Genomic DNA, 19,256 nt, shown 5'->3' with positions numbered 1-19,256 from the left:
TATCTTTAAACAATGACGGGGAGCCCAAATTTGTTACTTGATCCTTGATATCAAATACATAAAAAAGATATAGGTGTCAGTGAATTTCTCAAAAGCCTTTTATATCTTTAACCAGCTCAAATTATTTTAATGGTAATTATTTGGTTTCAGCTACACATATACTTCTTATATAAAACAAGTAGTACTGAGTGGTCCAAAATTGTTGTATACCTAGAATCCATACCTAAAACTAAAGTTTTAATGCTTAGCATTAAATATGATCGTAAAGTCCTATAGAAACAGCAAGAAGTAGTTATTGAAACAAATGCATATGCAGGAGTATGATACTCGAGCCCAAAATCTTGATTGTTGGGCTTGTCTGTTTAAAATATTATACAAAAATAATTTGTAGTAATATATCCAAAGAAACTGGTATATCTGTAACCCTTGATAGAGACTGAGATTTTTAGCGTTGGATTTTGCTGTCAAAATATTAAAAAAAAATAAAAAAGATAAATATAGCTGTGGCCCACAATAGAGAGTAGAATACTGATACCTGGTACCGGCTGTAAAAACATTAGTAAATACAACTTTCAGTGAGAAAATTCCTAAAACTTCTCGTATGTCTTTGATTTTTAACAAAGAATAAAACCATGATCATTGACCTAAGCTACAAAGAAAGAAAAAACTAAGCAAATACAAGCATCATTCAAAGAATAATGGGCAACTAAACAATGTATACCTATAACCCATGAATAAGAGTTAAACAACGATCCTTGACACTAATTGTAAAATTATAAGTATTTATAACCATCAGTGAATATATTTACAAAGAGACTTGTATACCTACGGCCCATGATGTAGAGCAGAGCCATAAATTTTGGGCTTAGGGATTAAAAGACTAGACAAATAAAAGCGACAGGTATTAACTGCTTAAAGAGTCATGTATACATATAGCCCAAAATAGGCAGCGGAATATTGATCGTTCGCCCTGTTGGTAAATAGACTAAAAAAAGAAAGCCAACAATAAGTATATTTTCAAAAAGAAATATATACCTGTGATCATGAATAAATATTCAAAACTTGATCGTTGGCTTAAAATATAAAAAAAAAAAGCTAGACAAAATAATAGTTGATAGCTAAATACTAAACGAGACATGTGTATCTCATACCCTGGATGTATGGTGAAACCTTAATCGTTGGTTTTGACTATGTCAAGATAACTAAAAACAACAACCAGTAAGTAGATGCTCAATATATATATATATATATATATATATATATATATATATATATATACTGGAGAACCTGGACGGGCAACAGAGGCTTTATAGTTTGGCTTTGACTGTGTAAACACTAGAATAATCTAATTGATAGTAAGAAAATATTTAAAGAGCTTTGTATACCTGAGGATTTTTATGGAGAGTGAAACCTTGATCGCTGGTCTTTGCCGTAAAAAGTATGGGAATATACAGCTTAAAGTAACTAAAGGCTCAAAGAGACTTGTATGTCTATGACTGTAGGAAAATGTCGGAATATTAATCGTTGGTCTTTACTATGAAAACACTAGAAAAATACACCTAATAGTAAGTAAATTCTCGAAAATATATATATACCTATGGTTGGAGATGTAGGTCAAAACCGTGACTGTTGACATGGACTGTGAATATTCTGGACATATAAAACAGGCTGTAAGTAAATGGTGTAATAAAGATATATGCTTGTAGCCCTGGATGGAAATCGGAAGCCTAATCGTTGGTATGAACTGTGAAAATACTAGAAAAATTAAAACTGATAGTAAGAACATATTTCAATAAAAAAAACCTTGTATGTCTGTAAGCCTTGATGGAGACTAGAGCCGTGAGGGCTAGCATAGAATGTAAAAAAGAAAAAGAAAAAAAAAGATTAAATAATGCAATCAGTAGTAAAGTAATATTTAAATACACTTATATATCTAAGACGTGGAATTAATAGCAGGATCTTGATCGTTGACCAGGACTCTAAAAACGGTTGATAAATGTCATTGGTTGTAAAAAAGTAATGTAAGAATCTTATATACCTTTACTTAATAATGTTGAGTGGAAACTTGATAATGACCGAAGACTTGATCAATGGACTTGAATGTGCAAACGCCAGAGAAATTCAGTCAATATTAAAAAAGAATCAAAGATACTTGGATATCTTCAACCCTTGCCGGAAAGCTGAAGCTTGATCGTTGGACTCGGATTTAGAATACTAATCAAATATAATCGATAATAGATAAATGTTCAAAATAAACGGTGATACCTGTGGCTCATGGTTGAGAGTAGGAAGTTTATCCCTTGACCTATATATTAAAAGAAATAGACAATAGCAGCCTGCAGTCTTAAAGGGGAAAATATACTTGAATGTCTGTGAACCTGGGTGGAGACTAAAATATTGATCCTTGGTGTGGACTATGGTACGACTAGTTAAATATGATGGATGGTGGAAAAATATTCAAAGGAGGGTGTACGCCTGTTACCTCGACGAATAGCAGAAACTTGACCATCGGTGTGTACTGTAAAATTATTAGACAATTGCAACAAACAATAAGTATTAAAAAAAGCATATATACCTTTTACCCCAGATGAAAAGCAAAATTTCAATTAGCAGTCTTGACTATGAAAAGACTAGAGATATATAGCAAACACTAAGCAAATGCTCAAAAAAGTATGTATACCTGTAACCCTGCATGGACTATGGAATTTTGGGTGTTGGCCTCGATTGTGAACAGACCGCCGAGCTACAGCCGGTAATAAGTAAATACCAAAAAATCCTGGTATACCCAACATCCAAGAAGGAGAGTGGCATCTTGATTGTTGGCCTTTTCTGCGAGTAGACTAAAGAAACACAATTGGCAGTAAGTAAATACTAAAAATGGGCAGTATACCAGTGATTCTTGATGGTGATTTGAATCTTGACTGTTGAATTGGACTGTAAAAAGACTTCAAACAGCTAGTAATATGTTAATGGGTAAAGAAAGACACTTGTATCCCTGTAAATCTATGCGGAAATCGGGCACTTGATCTTTGGTCTCGACTGTATAAAGTCCGAATAAAGCAACTAGTAGTAAGTACATGCTTAAAAAGGCACGTATACCTTAGCCCTATTTTTTGAAGTGCAACCTTGATTCTCGGCATGGACTGTCAAAGATTAAAAAGATTCAACCAGTGAAGAATAAGTGCTAAAATGTGTGTGTGTACCTAGAACCTTGAATAGATAGGAAGAACATTATCATTTAGCCTTAACTATGTAAACGCTAGGAAAATCGAATTTTTAGTAAATTGCTTAAAGATTTTTGTATACCTGAGACCTTTAATGTAGAGCTGAGCATTGAACGCTTGCTACGGAGAAGAAAGGGCTAGAACAAAACAACTGATAGTACCTAAAAAGTCAAAGAGACTTTTATACCTGTGAGCCCAAAAGAATATCAAAGCTTTGATCGTTGGCTTGGGATATAAAAGCATTATGCAAATATATAGTAAGTAGATTTTTTGGCAGATTTGTATACCTGTTCCCCCCGGATAGACAACACATATTAATTGTGGGCCTTTCCTGTAAAAAGACTAGAAAATATAATAGCCAGTAAGTAAACGATCAGGTATGTACATATACTTGTTACCCTAGAGGACAGTAAACCTGGATCGATTGGCCTTGGCTGTGTAAAATTAAAAAATAATAATTAATTAATTAATAAATAGTAAAATAATACTTAAAAATATTTTTTAAACCTATGGCCTTAGATGGAGAGTAGATGCTTATTATTTAGCATAGACATTAATGAAATTAGAAAAATCAAACAAGCGTTATGCAAAGGCTAAAAGAGAATTGTATACCTGTAACCGTGGATGAAGAAGAAATCCTTGTTCTTCGACCTGGGCGGTGAAAACACTAGACAAAAAAAAACAAGCGATAAGTAGAAACCCAAAGAAAAGTGTATACCTGTCATACTGGATGGAGATCGGATCCTTGATGGTTGCCCTTGACAGTAAAAACAATAGACGGATAAAAAAAAGCCAATAATCAACGGCCCAACGAAAAATATATATCTGCAAGTCTGGATGAATATCAAGTCCTAGTTCTTCGGCCTAAACCGTATAGGCACTAGACATATAAAACTAAAAGTTAGTAAAGACGCAAACATATTTGTATACCTGTCACTCTGGATAGGGCTCGGATTCGGAATCATTGGCATAGACAGTAAAGGCACTTGACAAAAAAAAGACACATTAAATAAAAGCACTTGTCAGATTTGTATACCTGTAAAACTTGATGGAAATCGGATCCTTGAGCGTTGAATTTGACTGTAAAGTCACGAGAAAAAATACAGTCTGTAGCAAGTCAAAACTCAAAGAGATGTGTAACACTATATCCCAATATGGAGACCGGGTTCCTGCTCGTTGCCCTTGACTGCAAGGACACTAGAGAAACAAAAACAATTCTAAGTAACGGCCCAATAACATTTTTATATCTGTAATTCTAGGCGGATATCAGATGATTGGTCGTTGGCCTTGACTTTAAGGACAGTAGAAAAATTAAAACCGATAGTAAGTAAAATCCCAAAGAGAAGTGTATACCTGTAACACTGGACGGATATAGGATCCATGATGGCTGGCTTGGACTGTGAAGCCAGTATAGAAATAAAGCCAACAGTAACTAAAGGCCGAACTAGATGTATATACCTGTCGCACTGGAAGAAAAACAAATTTTTCATTGTGTAGCCGGATCGTAAACACACTAGGCCAATACGAAAGAAAGCATGTAAAGACAGAGAGAAATGTGTGTACCCGTAACCTTGATTTGAAATCAGATCCTTGATATTTGAACTTTAAGGAAAAAAAACACTAGAAATATATAAATGACAGTAAGTAAAAGCTCAAGAAGACTTGTTTACCTGTAGCCCAAATTTGAGTTTTGATCCTTGCTGTTTGGCCTGGAGAGTAAAAACAATAGTCATATATACTTCTAGGTTAGTAATGGCCAAGAACGACTTGTATACCTTCCATAATGGATGTATATTTGATCATCGTTCTTTGCCATCAAAAGAAAGTATAAATAAAGAGTATAGTTTGTTTTAAGTAAAGGTTTAAAGGAAACTTGGTTAGCTATAACAATTCATGAAAATCGGATCCTGATAATTGCCGTGGATGAGTAGACACTAGAAATATATAAAATCCAATGAGTAATTGCTCATCGATTTTTTGTATACCTATAGCCACGGACTGAATCCGGATCCGTGAAGCATGATCTTGATGGATTCAACACTAGAAGAAAATAAAGCCGAGTGTGATTGCTCATCGATTTTTGTTATACCTATAACCATAAAACGGGAGATCGGCACCTTGACGCTTGACCTGGATGGCTGAAGACTAGAACTAGATTAAATAATGAGTATATGCCCATAACGTTTTTTATACCTATAACCATGGCGGGGAGATCAGAACCTTGATGCTTGACCTAGATGGCTGGAGACTAGAACTAGATTATAACTAGTGAGTATAGGCCCATAACGTTTTGTTATACCTATAACCATGGACGGGAGATCAGAATCCTGTTGATTGACCTGGATGACTGAACACTAAAAACATATTAAGACCAGTGAGTATATTTCCATAATGTTTTGTTATATCTATAACCTTGGCTGGAAGATCGCAACCTTGACGCCTGACATCGATGGCTGAACACTATAAATATATTATAACTAGTGAGTATATTCCCACAACGATTTGTTATACCTATACCCATTGCCGGGAAATCGGGTCCTTGACACTTGACCTGGATGGCTGACACTAGTAATAGATAAAAGCTAGTGAGTAAATGCGCATATGGTTTTGTTATACCTATGACCATAGCTGGGAGATCGGAACATTGATGCTTTTCCTGGATGGATTGGATACTACAAATATACAAAAACAAGTGAGTAACTGCTCATCGAGTTTTGATATACCTGAAAACCGTGGACCTTGACCTGGACCTTGAAGTTTGACCTGGATGGAATGGATACTACAAATATACAAAAACAAATGAGTAACTGCTCATAGAGTTGTGATATACCTGATAACCGTGGACTCTGATCGGATCCTTGATGCTTGACCTGGATGGAATGGATACTACAAATATACAAAAACAAATAAGTAACTGCTCATAGAGTTTTGATATACCTGATAACCGTAGACTCTGATCGGATCCCTGATGCTTGACCTGGACGGAAGACACTAGAAGCATACAAAAGACAATGAGCATATGCTCATCGAGTCTTGGTGTACCTGTGGCTCTGGATGGAAACCTGTTCTTGATTGCTTGACTTTGCCTGAAAAGTCCCTACAGAAATATCAAAGACAGTGAATGATTAATCAACGAGCCTTTATATACCTGTAGGCCTGGATGGAGATCTTATTTTTTATCGTTGACCTTGTTTGTCAAAAGACTAGACAAATATAATCTTCACAATGTGTGTCTTTGATGAATATCATATACTCCTTGAATTATAGTAAGTCCTGTCAGTTTATCTCTTGTTTCTGAGCGTGAATAGGCTTTGGATGGATTGATGGTCAAACCAGTGTTGGACCTCAGTATTTCATTTTTGCTGTGTACTGGTTTTGACATGTTGTCTTATATCTTGCTACTGACTGTTTTACATATGATAAAAGCCTGAGATTTGACTAGCAAAATGGATTTGTATTGGTCATGATTCGTCTTTAACGTCTATGTTGATTAAAGCAGTTTGTGAGAGAGCAGTAAAGAAGTGTATAAAGTATTAATGGTATGTGGAAGAGAGTTGTTTTGACGCGTTCTATTTGGATAGGTGTTTTTTTTATAAAACTCATGACGTCTCAATCATGAGTTGCTGTTCTTTTTTATTATTTTTATTATGATAGTTTGATAATATATTATAAAATTCGGTTTTTTTCTTATTCCTTTTTCGGTTTTTTTATCTTTTAGCCCTGACAACATGTATATATTATAACTATTTTACTTCTTTATTTAGTATCTATGCTCAAAATATGGGTTTTAGGTGTTAAAGAAGTATCACTTACATTATGAAGGGCGTGTTGTACAGGCACTTGCTTTACTTTTTTTTTTAGCTCATTTTATGTCACATAAGGTCCGTGCTGTCCGTGCAACATCACATGTGTCATGGGGCTTAGAGAAGCATAGTTGCAATAGTGGTCCAGACTTTACTTTAGCATGAAAACATTTAAATGATGTCTTCCGATTGGTTGACTATATGCATGTCAAATTATTCAGTTGCTATGGACCCCATTCCCTTTTTTATTCTACTTTCTGCTGTGATTCTGTTAACAAGGCTTATGCTTTTGAACAGCCACTTGTCGAGACACTATATATGCCTCTGTGTTCCATTTAGCTGTACTACTGATATACAAAGTATTAATCGGCTAGACGTTTAACTACAATAAAGAAGTGTAAAGTTGTGTTGATTATAAAGCTTTAATTAAAGTCTTGTGTATATTTGTTTGTTTGTTTTCTTGTTTGTTTGTTTCACATGATGTGAATTTATTAGTTTAAGAAGCACCCCCGAAAAAAATCGCTGCTTATATCTTTTCTTTTCTTTCGTGTGAAAGACTTCCATTTTTCTTCTAGCTTTTTCACCAGTGTCTTGAGTTAATAAACACAAAGTGTAGGAATACTTTCTTGAAATAAAAGTACTGTCAGTGCTTCAGTATGAAGGCATTGACAGCCTGACTATTGAAAGTCGCTGGTGCCTCAAGTTAAAGCATCGTTCTTAGAGTAAAATAAAAGTAAAAAAAAAAAGAACAGGGTCTAGCCTAGTGTTTGTCAATCGACCTTGGTTTGTACTACTTTATAAACCAATCATAATCCAACCGAGAAATTAATACAGAATAACCCAACTGCCTGAAACACTTTACATTTATATGTGTTCAAATATACACCATTCTATCGATAATTATAATTATTTATATAAGTTACATTATACACCATGAAAAAGTAGTGGTGCTTGTAATTGTGCTAGCCTGGTCACAGATAGATCAAGCTAGTAAAATGGCTATTACATATATATAAATCACCTTTTAAAGGCTCTGCTTATTTACTATTTTTTTCTGTTATTGCTCAGACTGACTGACGGCACAATATGAAAGCAAAGAGACAATCTACTGCTACTGAACGTATAGGTTTTGTTTGGTTGGGAGCAAGACGCTATCGATTACTAATTATCGATTTATAGGATCTAGTGCTTTTGATATTTTGCGCTTGTATACCAAACTCAACTGGATGCACGAATAACTTAGAAATAATACTCTATTGGGTCAAAGGCTTTGATTTATAACTTTTGTTCTGTAATACAATATAATTCAGTATAGTACTGTATAGTATGATTCCACTTATTACTTTGAGGTTCATAGTCTAGCTTTGGTTCGCTTGAGACTATTTTAGTTTGAAGCACGGAGCCTTTGTATAAATGAACCTTTTCTATGGTCGATTAAATATGAGTGTACTGGAAATGATATTTTTTTAAGGTTTCTACAAGCATAGGCAAATCCACAGCAACGGTAATCATAGCTTTTCAATTAAATGAATTAAAAACTCAATTAAATAACCAATATTTTTTGGCTTTAAGTAATTTGATGGGACACATTCCGATCTACCTTTTTTAGGTTATTGGATTAAAATTACTCAAACATTGATCAAAATATCTATTTTTTTTTACTCTCGAAAAACCTTGAACCCTGAAATTTGGGAAATTTGTATCACTTCAATAAGCTGTTTAAATGTCCAATACTAAAAGCATGAGTTGTTTCTAAAAGTACAATTCGTTTAGTTGAATACATAAACCGGACACTCCAAAAAGTATCGAGTCGAGGTGTTCAAAAGTTGAAAGTATTTTTTATTTTATTTTTAAAGAGAATATTATTTAGCAGAAGAGACCCTATAAAATAGCTATATATCTATATATTCTCTACATAACACAATATCAGTTTGTCTAAATGTTTATACGAAGACAGTAGTTCACTGACTAGAATATTTTTTTTATTTGAAAAGAATCTAATGGCACTGTCTAACAACATAGAAATTTAAATGTTTTCTCATTTTTCCACTTTCTTTGTTTCTTAAATCATATCAACTAAGAAAAATGTATAATAATCATTGAAAATTAAATTTCTATTTAAATTTAAAAAAAAAATGAATAAAAACTATCTAATAAGATGTTAAGAATCTATTACATAGTTAAGCTATGGTGTATACAAGTATCGGTCTCTTTGTTTATAGTATTTTATAAAATTATTTCGATTCACTTGATCGACTTTTATACTTCTTTGATAACTCTTTCTTCCCAAGAAAGGTTTTGTCTCGGTACGCTTCAAATATCTATAGTGTAATGTATATTTTAGAGTAAGCCTCAAATAACAGGTTAAATGTTCTTACTATGTCTTTGATCCCGGGTATCTGCATAACAGCGCGTTCCTTTCTAACTGTATTGGCAAGAAATTCTGTCTCCATTTGATGGAATCGTATATTACGAATCATAATTTCAAAATGCTTTTGTATAGCTTCCAATTCCTCTTTAATATATTTTCCCATCGTATATTCTCTAGCCTTTTAAGCCTTTCTGTCTTTGTCTTTGTCTGAGTATCTGAATTACAGCTATTGTCTTTATCATCTTCTTTGATATCTTTGGCTTCTTTTTGGATTTCTTCGTATATATTCACATTACTGGGAGTGGGAGTAACATGTGGCGCTTTAGCGATTTTCTCCTCAGATTCCTTTTCTTTGGCTTTACGTAGGTTAATCACTGTCTGGATAGCAAACTCTCTTCTTGCTAGTACTGCTTTGTAGAATCTTGTCTCATCAATTATTCCTTGTAAGCCATCTATCTTGATTACGCTAATAGCACACTTATCATTAGCAGAAAGCCACCCCGGGGACATAAAGATATCTGGGTAGCCACTTTTCCTATATTTTTCGCATAAGGCCCGAGTTTCGTCACAGTCGTACAAATCTAAAGCAAGCATGAGTAAAGAATATATATATATTAGTAAAACTTTGCTTACCTGATGCTTCCCAAATACCAAATATATTGGACTTTTTGACCTGATTTCGCAAGTATGAGAAAGCATAGACTTTGATATTTTTGAACTGAAGACGATCGGCAACTTTGAGAATATTTATACAATGGGTACTGTCCTTTATATATATATCCTTCCCATAGCTAAAATCGAAAATCAACTGGGATATTATTGGGTCAACTCCACAAATCTTCACTTCATTCTTGGTAGATTCTTTTATGCCACTAAGGAATATATCTCTAAACCACGGAGATGCTGCAGCGAGAATAAACTTGTGGCCATGTAGTGTGGTCTTTTTATCCGATACAAACTCTTGAGTACTTTCGTCTTTCTTGTTTTTGCTTATGGTTATACTAGCAGTGGAATTGTTGTTGAGATTGCTTTCAATTTCTTTCGGCTCATCCTTATTGTTCTTAAGTACATGTATAGTAACATCTTGGAAGTTTTTGAGATCTTGGTCATAGAACTTGAGAGGCCGAGGTTTTGGGTATGAGCGGGGTTCATCCACCGGGTTTTTATTTTTGTGTCCAATAGTCAGACTAACAGAAAGAGCAAGCTGGTCGTCCGTGATATAATTTTGCAAATTTTGCAATGTAGTGCCTTCAAAATAGACACGTCCGTTTGAAGACTCTCCTCCTAAATTATTTCAAAGATTTTTTTTAAAATAAAAAAAAAATGGAACTCAATATATGGAATCATAATACTTACTATACTCAGGCTCATACGAGACCCCTAAAAACAAGTTAGAATATGACTTTTTATTATACACTATCGTTCAGACTTATCCCTTTACCTTTATTAATAGGTTGTATTACAGACTTAATTATAGATATAGAGACTTTGATTTTCTGGATAGAATCCCTTGTATCACTGTCTGGATATTTGTTCATTATCAAGACAATTATTTCAAGATACTTTTATAATAAATTGACATATTAATACGCTTATGTACACTATTTTATAGTCAGTTTGAACATAGTATACCCCGGGACGCTCAGAGGTTCCTTTATTTAACTTATTTGAAAGGATTTATTTATATAAGTATTAGATATTTGTAGTTAAACTTATTTGTTACTTTTCATCTTACCTGGATATAACTATAAATTGAATATCTGACCATCAGTATTATATTCTTTAAAATAAGCACTTACCTCAATATAAATTAATAGTAGCTATATTCTGCATATAAACTCTTTTCTTCTTCTTCCTTTTCTTACCATTTATCATTTCCGACGCCAAAGGGCGGAAATTTTAAAATATCTTTCAGATGTATCTTGGACCATTCGGATATAGTTCAAGTATGACTGCATTTATGTAACAATCCAGCATGTGCATGTGATTTACCTATAATAATTGTAAGTAAAAATAATGTGTTAATGTTTAAAGCAACAGAATGGTTAACTGTTCTTACCCATTGAATCAATTGTAGGCAAGAGTAGTTGAATTTATTCTGTAAATTAAAGGAGCCATACTTTTATATCCTAATGATAGTCATGAACAACACACACACACACACAAAGTAGCTGTGAAAAAAAAAGATATATGTGTTAACTTGTATTTGACTTATTATAACCTTGGGCCCAGATTTCTTTTTATATCTTCTATAATTTAAATATAGAACCCCTAAACCATTAAGTCTTTTTTTTGGAAGTCATATAGGAAGTTCATGTCCATTACTTTAAAGAAAACATAAAAAGAAACACCGGTAATATGTGTGCAAAGTAAGAAATATGGTCAACTGACCACCTACACAATATACTTTGTTTATTGTCTAGATATAATAATAGTCAAGGTGTCCTGATAGATTCTCCTACTATTTTTAAGCCAGAATCTTGTTAAGATCAAATAAGCGTTAGAGTTATTCATATTGTATGCTCATTAGTTGTCAAGGAAGTTTTAACCTTTACAAAGAAATAAAAAAAAATCAAGAAACCATAAAAGTAGAAATCATTGTTCTCTGCATTTTATTAATCAAATCCAATATACAAGACACTTATTCATCCCAAATCACTCGTGGCTTATATAAAGAAAGTTATCCCTAAAGGTATACATGCAGTATGTATGTATTTAGCAGATTTCACTGGTAATTGGCATGAGGCTTGACCACTTTTGATACATCATTAAGAGAGTTAAAGAAACAGAGTCAATTTGAGCCGATAAAAAGGGCCCGGAAGGTTTAGGAATATTGACAAGACGCTTAGAAGGATCCCTGTGTTATAAGTATCATAATTTAATGGAATACAGACCCCACAGACAAACTTTTGTTCCTTTATCGCTAATTAACTTGGAAAGTTAACAATCTCTAGGAGTTGTTACACACCAGACAAATACGTACAATTACATAATTACCCACATAAGCCAACTATTACACAACAGGGGGTTTGAATAGTAATAAATATAAACAATCCAAACATTGAATTACATCTTGCTCGTTCTTCTTTCCTATATAGCTCATAACTAAAAAAAAAAAAAAAGAAGACTTCAAGCTACATGTTGACGTGTAACACTATAGTTAGAAACGAAATTGCAGTGGAGTAAGCTAGAGAATTACCAAAATAAAAATATTCCATTGATAATATATCTGTCCTCCCATTACACAAAACATTCTTACATTCACAGTAATGGCTGATGATCTCTATACTCCACAGCAACCGAAATTGGCAGTAGAAAAACTAATAATAAAAACCTTGAAACCTTTGGTGGCAATTTCTGCCGGCTATAGCCGTAATATGAGATAAAAAAACGGTCTAAATGTTTGGAAGCTTATAGCATAAACGAACTGTTGATACTGGTCTGTGAGTATGCTAGCATGATGCTCTTGGAAAGGGATATGAACATGATTGATACGTGGTAATCGAGGCTTTTTTTTTTCTTTTGGTTTCCTCCGAGGTGTTATTACAATAAACCTTCTATTATTATTCCAAGCCTTATAAATTATGTTAGATATGACAGCTCAAACTGCCTAAAAGACAATAGCTTCGTTATAGCTTGAACAATGTTTGTAGAATTGAGATATTACTGCTTCCTTGAACTTCCGACACACCCTTCCACCCCAATTGCGATATTATGGCACGGTTCCGGGGTAATTTAGCCGTGTTTCTCAGATCGGCAATACTTTGAGACCAAGAGAGGATGTCTCTTTTCTGGAGGGTCTGTCGTGTGAGATGACAACTGACTAGCTTCCGGGAAAGCACTGTTAGTAACAAGAAGAAGATTCTTATTACAGCCAAGTTTACCGCCAAATATTTCCCAAGACGCCTTTTTAGCAAGTCACTACATTTTATGAATAATCCAACAATTTTTCTATTATTATTATTGTATTGTATTGTATTGTATTGTATTTTATTATATTTTACTTTGTACTACGTTAAAGTGGGGATAGAGTGTTTTTCATCGATTGCAAACAATATATATATGGTGCTAAAAGAACATTGTGTAAAATAAAACAAAATAAAGGGTGGGACAAGAGTGGGAGATTTAAAAAGGGGTTTTCCTTCTTCTTCTCTTTTACCTTTGAACTACAATAGTAAATACATAAGAGTTGAATTGAAGAGAAAATTAAGAGGCAAAGTTATTGTTTAATCAATGTTCGATCGTAAAACAGCCCTCAAAACCCATACAAAGCTTGTGTAATTGTTCCTAGTAAAGTGATCCTGCTTCTTTTTTTTTTTTTTACAATGGTGTAAATGCTGTATTTTTTTTACGGGAAGAAAAGGCGTGAATGTAGCTGGTCCCTAATGGAAACGATCGGATCCTATTGTGATTGGCCTACCAAGAAACACCAATTAGAGGTTGCTGACAAACACTGGCTCGATCTTTTTTTTTTCTTAAGAAAAAAAAAACCATTCACATTCCCATTCACAAGTCTTTTCCGACCAAAATTTATTTCAATAAATTAATACTGTATTTTTCTACCTCCACGTAAAACCCATAAAGAGTACTATAATGAGTATTCCCTCTCTCAATATTAAGACATTCATTACCAGTCATTATTTACACCTGCTTCTTTAATTAATATTTAGGTTTTAGGATTTTCAAACTGACTTTTATGATCCCTGTAAAAGAAAGAGAGATTGTACTCAATATAATCGCAACTTCAATTCAAAGGCTTCATAATTATGGCATGAGTACTGTTTTTCTGTAAAGAAGAATCTTGCAGTCTCTCTCTCTCTTTTTTTTTTAAAAAATAATAATTATTATAATTAAGTGAATATGTAAACTCCTTTTACCATTATTATCATTACATTTATAAATTTCGTTAAATGCCTATAATTTATTTTGTCAACTTGTAAACCAGATATCACCTAAAGAATTTCTGAATCTTTTAAGGTCATTTTTTTTAAAAGGAAAAAAGAAGCTTTAGATATTCCTCTATTGTATTCAATAAACTTCTGTATTGCGCTTTAATAAAGGTACAAGCAAGATTATTTGGGAGATTTAGAGGCTTCTAATTGGTCTTACTAAAGGCTTAGTCATTTCAGTAGTAACAAAAGAAAAAGTCGGCATCAAGATTGTTGACTAGAGTTAATATTTTGTATTCAGAAAATTGTAATATATTTACGGAATTTTCTTTTTCTATTGTTATAAATTTTACCACAGTGGTACTCACATCACCAGTCATTACATACATATGCCCATATGCCCATATGTATTTCTATATGTCTGTATCTCTGTTGTATTGATATGAGCATTGGGCTGTTTTGTTTCAATGCACAGCCACGTTTTCTATTTGTTTTTTTAATCCTTAGTTTTGAGCCCCTGAATTTTTATCCTAAGTAGCGCTCCTATTGCAGACACTCTTCTTTCCCTTTTGGGGTCTCTTATACGTTATTTAATATATTTATCAACAAGCGAGCGAGCAAGCGAATGAATAAGTATTGTACAAGGTTGGATTTGAGAGAACATTTATCCAGGAAGTATATGGCTTATAGGCCTACTATTGATCCTATTAGTACAATCCCTGTCTATGTTTGTATAGGACTTGTGTCATGTTAAGCAGTAAAAAAAAACTCAAAAAAAAGTAAGTTTTGCAGAAATAACACAACACTAATTTACTATATTACTTTAAGGAAAGAAAGGACTATTATTATTATTATTAGTATTATTATTTGACTGGGGCATATTATAATAATATTTTAATTTCCAGGTTATGAGATGTTTTTTAGGGCAAATGCCATTTATTGCTCAAAAAACCCAGTACAATTTTTTATTTTTATTTTTTTATTTTTGAAACAGCTACAAAGGTTACCATTGGCTAGCTAAATTACCTTTGGAAATCCTACAACTGCGCTTGCAATGGAACACAAAAAAAAAACACAGATCTTAAGCATACACACACACACATACTCTCTTAAGTAAGCTTTTCCATACCTTCTTTTTATTTGCGGCCAAAATCACTCGGCTTCTTTTGACTTTTTTTTTTCAATCTCCATTTCTTACCCAAACATCCCCATCTCCCACGCGTAAAGACAGTTAAAGTAGTCGCTAGTATTGGCCTATGATCTATTTGGAAAGATTTGGTTTTTGAGACTTCATTTGCAAGGACAGCTTTTGTATTATGATAGTCAGTCAATAGAGCTAAAGATAACAATGTTTAGGATAATTTGCATATAGGTGACCAGAATAAGCAATCCCATGTCAATTGTTTGTAATAAAATAAATAAACATAATAAACATAATAAAATGGAAGAATCCAAAAAGCATAAAATAAACGACACCAAAGCCCTACCTTTTTTTTCCCTTCTTTCTTTCCCTTCTCTCTCTCTCTCTCCTTTTCTCTTTACCTTTTTCTTACAATTATTTTAAAAAAGTACTTCGATTTAATGGCAAGCTATAGTACTGACTCTGAGCAGCCAGACTCAAGGCGTGCGTCTACTCTTAGCAATCTTTTGATACCAAGAACCAGGCACAGACAATCGTCGTCTGTATCTTCCCTTGCTGGCTCATACCAGTCACATAGATACTCAAGGTCTATTGACCTGTCCACCAGCGCACCCTCAGTCACTTTGCAGAATGACATGAGCGATGAGACAGAGGGATTGTCGATCATGTTTGATGGAGGGAATCATGTTATCGTACGACCAAATCGTGTTGTTCGAGGTAAGCCACGAATTATAAGATATGATAAGATTACCCAGAAAAAAAGAGGGGGAGCATGATAGTAACATAGATACTATCGCACAGGCAAAGTGATACTTCATACATCTGATCGCTTGTATGCTACAAGAATTCGGATAAAGGTAACCCCTTGATCTTCCCATGGAACCTGAGTTCATAATTGTCATAGTTTAGGGCTGAAGAGGTTGCGGCAGTACGATTGGATGAAACAAAGGAAAAGACATATAAAATCCACAAGTGTGCAACTACATTCTTTGAGGTCGATTGGAAACTATGGGGAACAGAAACTAGTGGTAAATGTCATAAGAGTAGTAAATGGATTGGTTAAGTAAGGTATCTCATACTGTTGGGATCCTTTTTGGTAGTCATTGTTCAGTCTGGATGGGATGAAATTGAACCTGGGCATTATGAGTTTCCATTTGCACTTAAAGTAAGTTACTCCTAATATAAGGCATCATGGCATGATACTTATGAATCAAACATAAAAGTTCCCAAACGTAAACTTCCCACCTTCCATGGATGAACCGAATGGTTTTAGGATTCGGTTTGTGTGGACTGCACAGTTAGACGGACCGGCTCTTCAATCGGGTCTAAAGAGCAGGGAATACAATACACCTTACCGCCCCATCCTCGTATCTCCACCAGGTAAAAACATAACGCAGCTTTTATGCTCACTGAGCTGATGGTGAGCTAGACAAGGAGTGGACATACAAGACAACCTTGATGAGAGACAAAAAGCAAGTCATGTGTGAAGTACAGGCCAAGATTGCGCGTCAGGCATTCTGTCCAGGTAAAGAAAAAATCAAATCAAATCAAATCAAATCAAATCAAACAAAAGGAACTATAAAACTAATACTTACTTGACCAGATGAACCATTTTCTATGAACATGCACATAACCACCCTACATTCTGATGCAAAGATCACCGCACTTCACTACAAATTCCGTAAACATCATCACGGAAAGTTAATGGTTGCTTCAGGAACTGCTTTTCAGCAGAGCACTAAAAACATCGTACAAGGCAGCATTCCTCTCACTAGTAGCAACCAGGCGAGCATAACTGAAAATGTAACATTTTCTGTACCCACTCGTCTGGTTTCTCCTTCCTTTGTCAGTCGACACACACGTGTCCATTATGATATCTTGATTACAGTGACAGTAGATTACGGAGGTTTGTTCAAGGTCGTACATCACTCCGAGTTCGCTATTCCAATATCAATCGCCAATCTGCCAAACGATCAACTATTAAGAATCAATGAGCTGATGGCAGTCAAGTCTTACAATGACTCCCGTGATTCTCCTATATTTTTTGATCCTGAACTTGAGGAACCACCTGTTTATAATAGAACCAACAACAGCGGACCCTTGTCACCTTATATGCTAGGAACACCACACAGCGAAGAGCCTCCAAATTACTTTAGTATTCCTAATTTACATCAAATAGACGCACCAGTTGAACGTAAAGAGAGAACTGTTTATACAACACGCCCTGTAAATGGAACAAGTGATCCTGATAATTTACCCGAGGCAACATTTATACCTGGTGTATTTGATGATGAATGGTGATCCCAATATTCTTATTATTATTATTCTTTTTTTATGTATTATCACTCTTTCTCTTTCTCTTTCTCTCTCTCTTTTTATATACTTTATTTCAGGCACACAAGGCGAGAAAAGTATTTATACTATACTATACTATAATATACTATTACTATGTATATCTTGTAAATTACATTAACTTTACAGTAAAAATATTTAAATATAAAAAATATATCTTTACGTTATTTAAAAACATCCCAACTCTTCAATTCCCACAGATTCTGCAAACTCTGAAATGATTGTATTGACAGCTTGAGGTCGGACCAGCATAGGATTATGACCCACGTCTTCAATTACACGCAATTTACTATTGTCGATCAATCGATGGATATATTCTGCATCCTGAGGAGAAACAACTTTATCTTGTTCGCATGAAACCAACAAAACAGGGCTGCTAATGGTTGCATACTCTTCTTGAACTGGGAATGAAGCATTGTATGCGAATCTTCGGTAAACTGTAGTTTTACTCTTGATATTCCACTCAAATTGTCTATCATGATAATAATAATAATCATAAGCACAGTCTCTGCCTTTAATGCTATCTACCCACAAGTCTTACTTCTCCCGCTGTATATCAGTGGCATTGGGACCCAAAAAGCGTTCAACACTTTTGCTATATAGACATTTTTTACGATCTCCCATGCGGAATCCATCCATGAGCCAATCGGGAATCCAACCGATTATTCGTTGACCCTTGATTTCTTTCTCACTCATGCCTTTCTTGGGACAGATGAGAACCGTTGCTTGTATACGCTTTTTCAAAGTATGATCAAGTGAAAGACGAGTTGCAACAGAGCAGCCATATGAGTGGGCAACTAGTACCAAGCGTTCAGCGGAATAGTGATCAGTCAGAAGAGCCAAAACATCCTTTGTCAGCGAATCAGCTGAATAGTCAGACCATCTTTGGAGGGATAAGGGTAAGGATGTGTTTATATTAGATAATTTAGTTCGAAATGTCTGAGATTGCTAGCTGTTTAAAAACTTACTTTGAAGACACTTCACTCAAACCACAACCAAGAAGGTCAACTGCTAATACACTAGCATATGATGAAAAATGCTCCAACTGTGATTCCCATTGAGATACCTGGCCACCCAGACCATGAATAAATATTATAAGAAGAGAACTTCCGGGATTCTCGACGTAGACATGATGAAGTTGATGGCCACGGACAGTAAGTGTCTGTGAATAAGAATTCATCCATGATGATAATGCTACATGTTACATGTAAAAGAAAAACTCTTGGAGATAATCGACCCGCTTACTTTTTTGTTCAAGTGTTTTTTCTAATTCCAGCTCACTGGGATGTCGTGCGTGGATGCGCATCCACATATAATCTAGCCATTGAGTTTTGTAACGTTTGATGATCAGATAAGAAACCACTATGGAACCTGATATTATAATAGTTTCCATTTTGAAACAAAATAATGAGCTATATATATATATATATACAGACCCATACAATAAATGAAAGAAAAAAGTTTAAACTCAACTAA

General features: G+C 34.3%; 7 protein-coding genes across 7 annotated transcripts; 2 read left to right on the top strand and 5 right to left on the bottom strand.

The window, feature by feature from the left end:
- Positions 1-1,156: 1,156 nt before the first annotated feature.
- Positions 1,157-1,731, top strand: PHYBLDRAFT_168518 (hypothetical protein; the record flags this gene model as incomplete). The annotated part of the gene is made up of 5 exons (XM_018435888.1): positions 1,157-1,218; positions 1,361-1,460; positions 1,503-1,565; positions 1,614-1,670; positions 1,693-1,731. The coding sequence occupies 5 exons, from the start codon at positions 1,157-1,159 to the stop codon at positions 1,729-1,731; spliced, it is 321 nt and encodes a 106-aa protein (XP_018291208.1).
- A 202-nt stretch (positions 1,732-1,933) lies between these two features.
- PHYBLDRAFT_145573 (hypothetical protein) lies at positions 1,934-5,040 on the bottom strand (the record flags this gene model as incomplete). Its single annotated transcript, XM_018431481.1, has 20 exons — positions 1,934-1,979; positions 2,045-2,095; positions 2,153-2,214; positions 2,266-2,305; positions 2,363-2,414; positions 2,483-2,518; positions 2,583-2,619; positions 2,681-2,743; positions 2,786-2,840; positions 2,891-2,955; positions 3,100-3,143; positions 3,307-3,361; positions 3,837-3,891; positions 3,943-4,088; positions 4,261-4,304; positions 4,387-4,421; positions 4,578-4,621; positions 4,683-4,737; positions 4,895-4,933; positions 5,000-5,040. 20 exons carry the CDS (start codon positions 5,038-5,040, stop codon positions 1,934-1,936), a joined length of 1,065 nt encoding a protein of 354 aa, XP_018291207.1.
- Positions 5,041-5,209: 169 nt separating this feature from the next.
- PHYBLDRAFT_168516 (hypothetical protein) lies at positions 5,210-6,606 on the bottom strand (the record flags this gene model as incomplete). Its single annotated transcript, XM_018435887.1, has 9 exons — positions 5,210-5,375; positions 5,445-5,578; positions 5,637-5,677; positions 5,736-5,789; positions 5,841-5,896; positions 5,948-6,003; positions 6,055-6,110; positions 6,162-6,321; positions 6,478-6,606. The coding sequence occupies 9 exons, from the start codon at positions 6,604-6,606 to the stop codon at positions 5,210-5,212; spliced, it is 852 nt and encodes a 283-aa protein (XP_018291206.1).
- A 2,897-nt stretch (positions 6,607-9,503) lies between these two features.
- PHYBLDRAFT_65765 (hypothetical protein) lies at positions 9,504-10,936 on the bottom strand (the record flags this gene model as incomplete). Its single annotated transcript, XM_018441528.1, has 4 exons — positions 9,504-9,979; positions 10,032-10,682; positions 10,755-10,778; positions 10,840-10,936. 4 exons carry the CDS (start codon positions 10,934-10,936, stop codon positions 9,504-9,506), a joined length of 1,248 nt encoding a protein of 415 aa, XP_018291205.1.
- A 1,177-nt stretch (positions 10,937-12,113) lies between these two features.
- PHYBLDRAFT_168514 (hypothetical protein) lies at positions 12,114-14,036 on the bottom strand (the record flags this gene model as incomplete). The annotated part of the gene is made up of 5 exons (XM_018435886.1): positions 12,114-12,255; positions 12,537-12,585; positions 13,066-13,349; positions 13,558-13,564; positions 13,949-14,036. The coding sequence occupies 5 exons, from the start codon at positions 14,034-14,036 to the stop codon at positions 12,114-12,116; spliced, it is 570 nt and encodes a 189-aa protein (XP_018291204.1).
- A 1,832-nt stretch (positions 14,037-15,868) lies between these two features.
- On the top strand, positions 15,869-17,926 carry PHYBLDRAFT_187012 (hypothetical protein; the record flags this gene model as incomplete). The annotated part of the gene is made up of 7 exons (XM_018439314.1): positions 15,869-16,145; positions 16,230-16,285; positions 16,333-16,456; positions 16,529-16,593; positions 16,652-16,808; positions 16,858-16,953; positions 17,032-17,926. 7 exons carry the CDS (start codon positions 15,869-15,871, stop codon positions 17,727-17,729), a joined length of 1,473 nt encoding a protein of 490 aa, XP_018291203.1. The 3' UTR covers positions 17,730-17,926.
- Positions 17,927-17,948: 22 nt separating this feature from the next.
- PHYBLDRAFT_65762 (hypothetical protein) lies at positions 17,949-19,173 on the bottom strand (the record flags this gene model as incomplete). The annotated part of the gene is made up of 4 exons (XM_018441527.1): positions 17,949-18,252; positions 18,322-18,663; positions 18,749-18,974; positions 19,026-19,173. The coding sequence occupies 4 exons, from the start codon at positions 19,171-19,173 to the stop codon at positions 17,949-17,951; spliced, it is 1,020 nt and encodes a 339-aa protein (XP_018291202.1).
- Between the last annotated feature and the right edge of the window lie 83 nt (positions 19,174-19,256).

The sequence above is a fragment of the Phycomyces blakesleeanus genome, assembly GCF_001638985.1.
Source record: "Phycomyces blakesleeanus NRRL 1555(-) unplaced genomic scaffold PHYBLscaffold_11, whole genome shotgun sequence".
In the NCBI taxonomy this organism is placed as follows: Eukaryota; Fungi; Mucoromycota; class Mucoromycetes; order Mucorales; family Phycomycetaceae; genus Phycomyces; species Phycomyces blakesleeanus.
The sequence above is the reverse complement of the archived record's forward strand: the minus strand, read 5'-3'. Positions and strand labels throughout refer to the sequence as shown.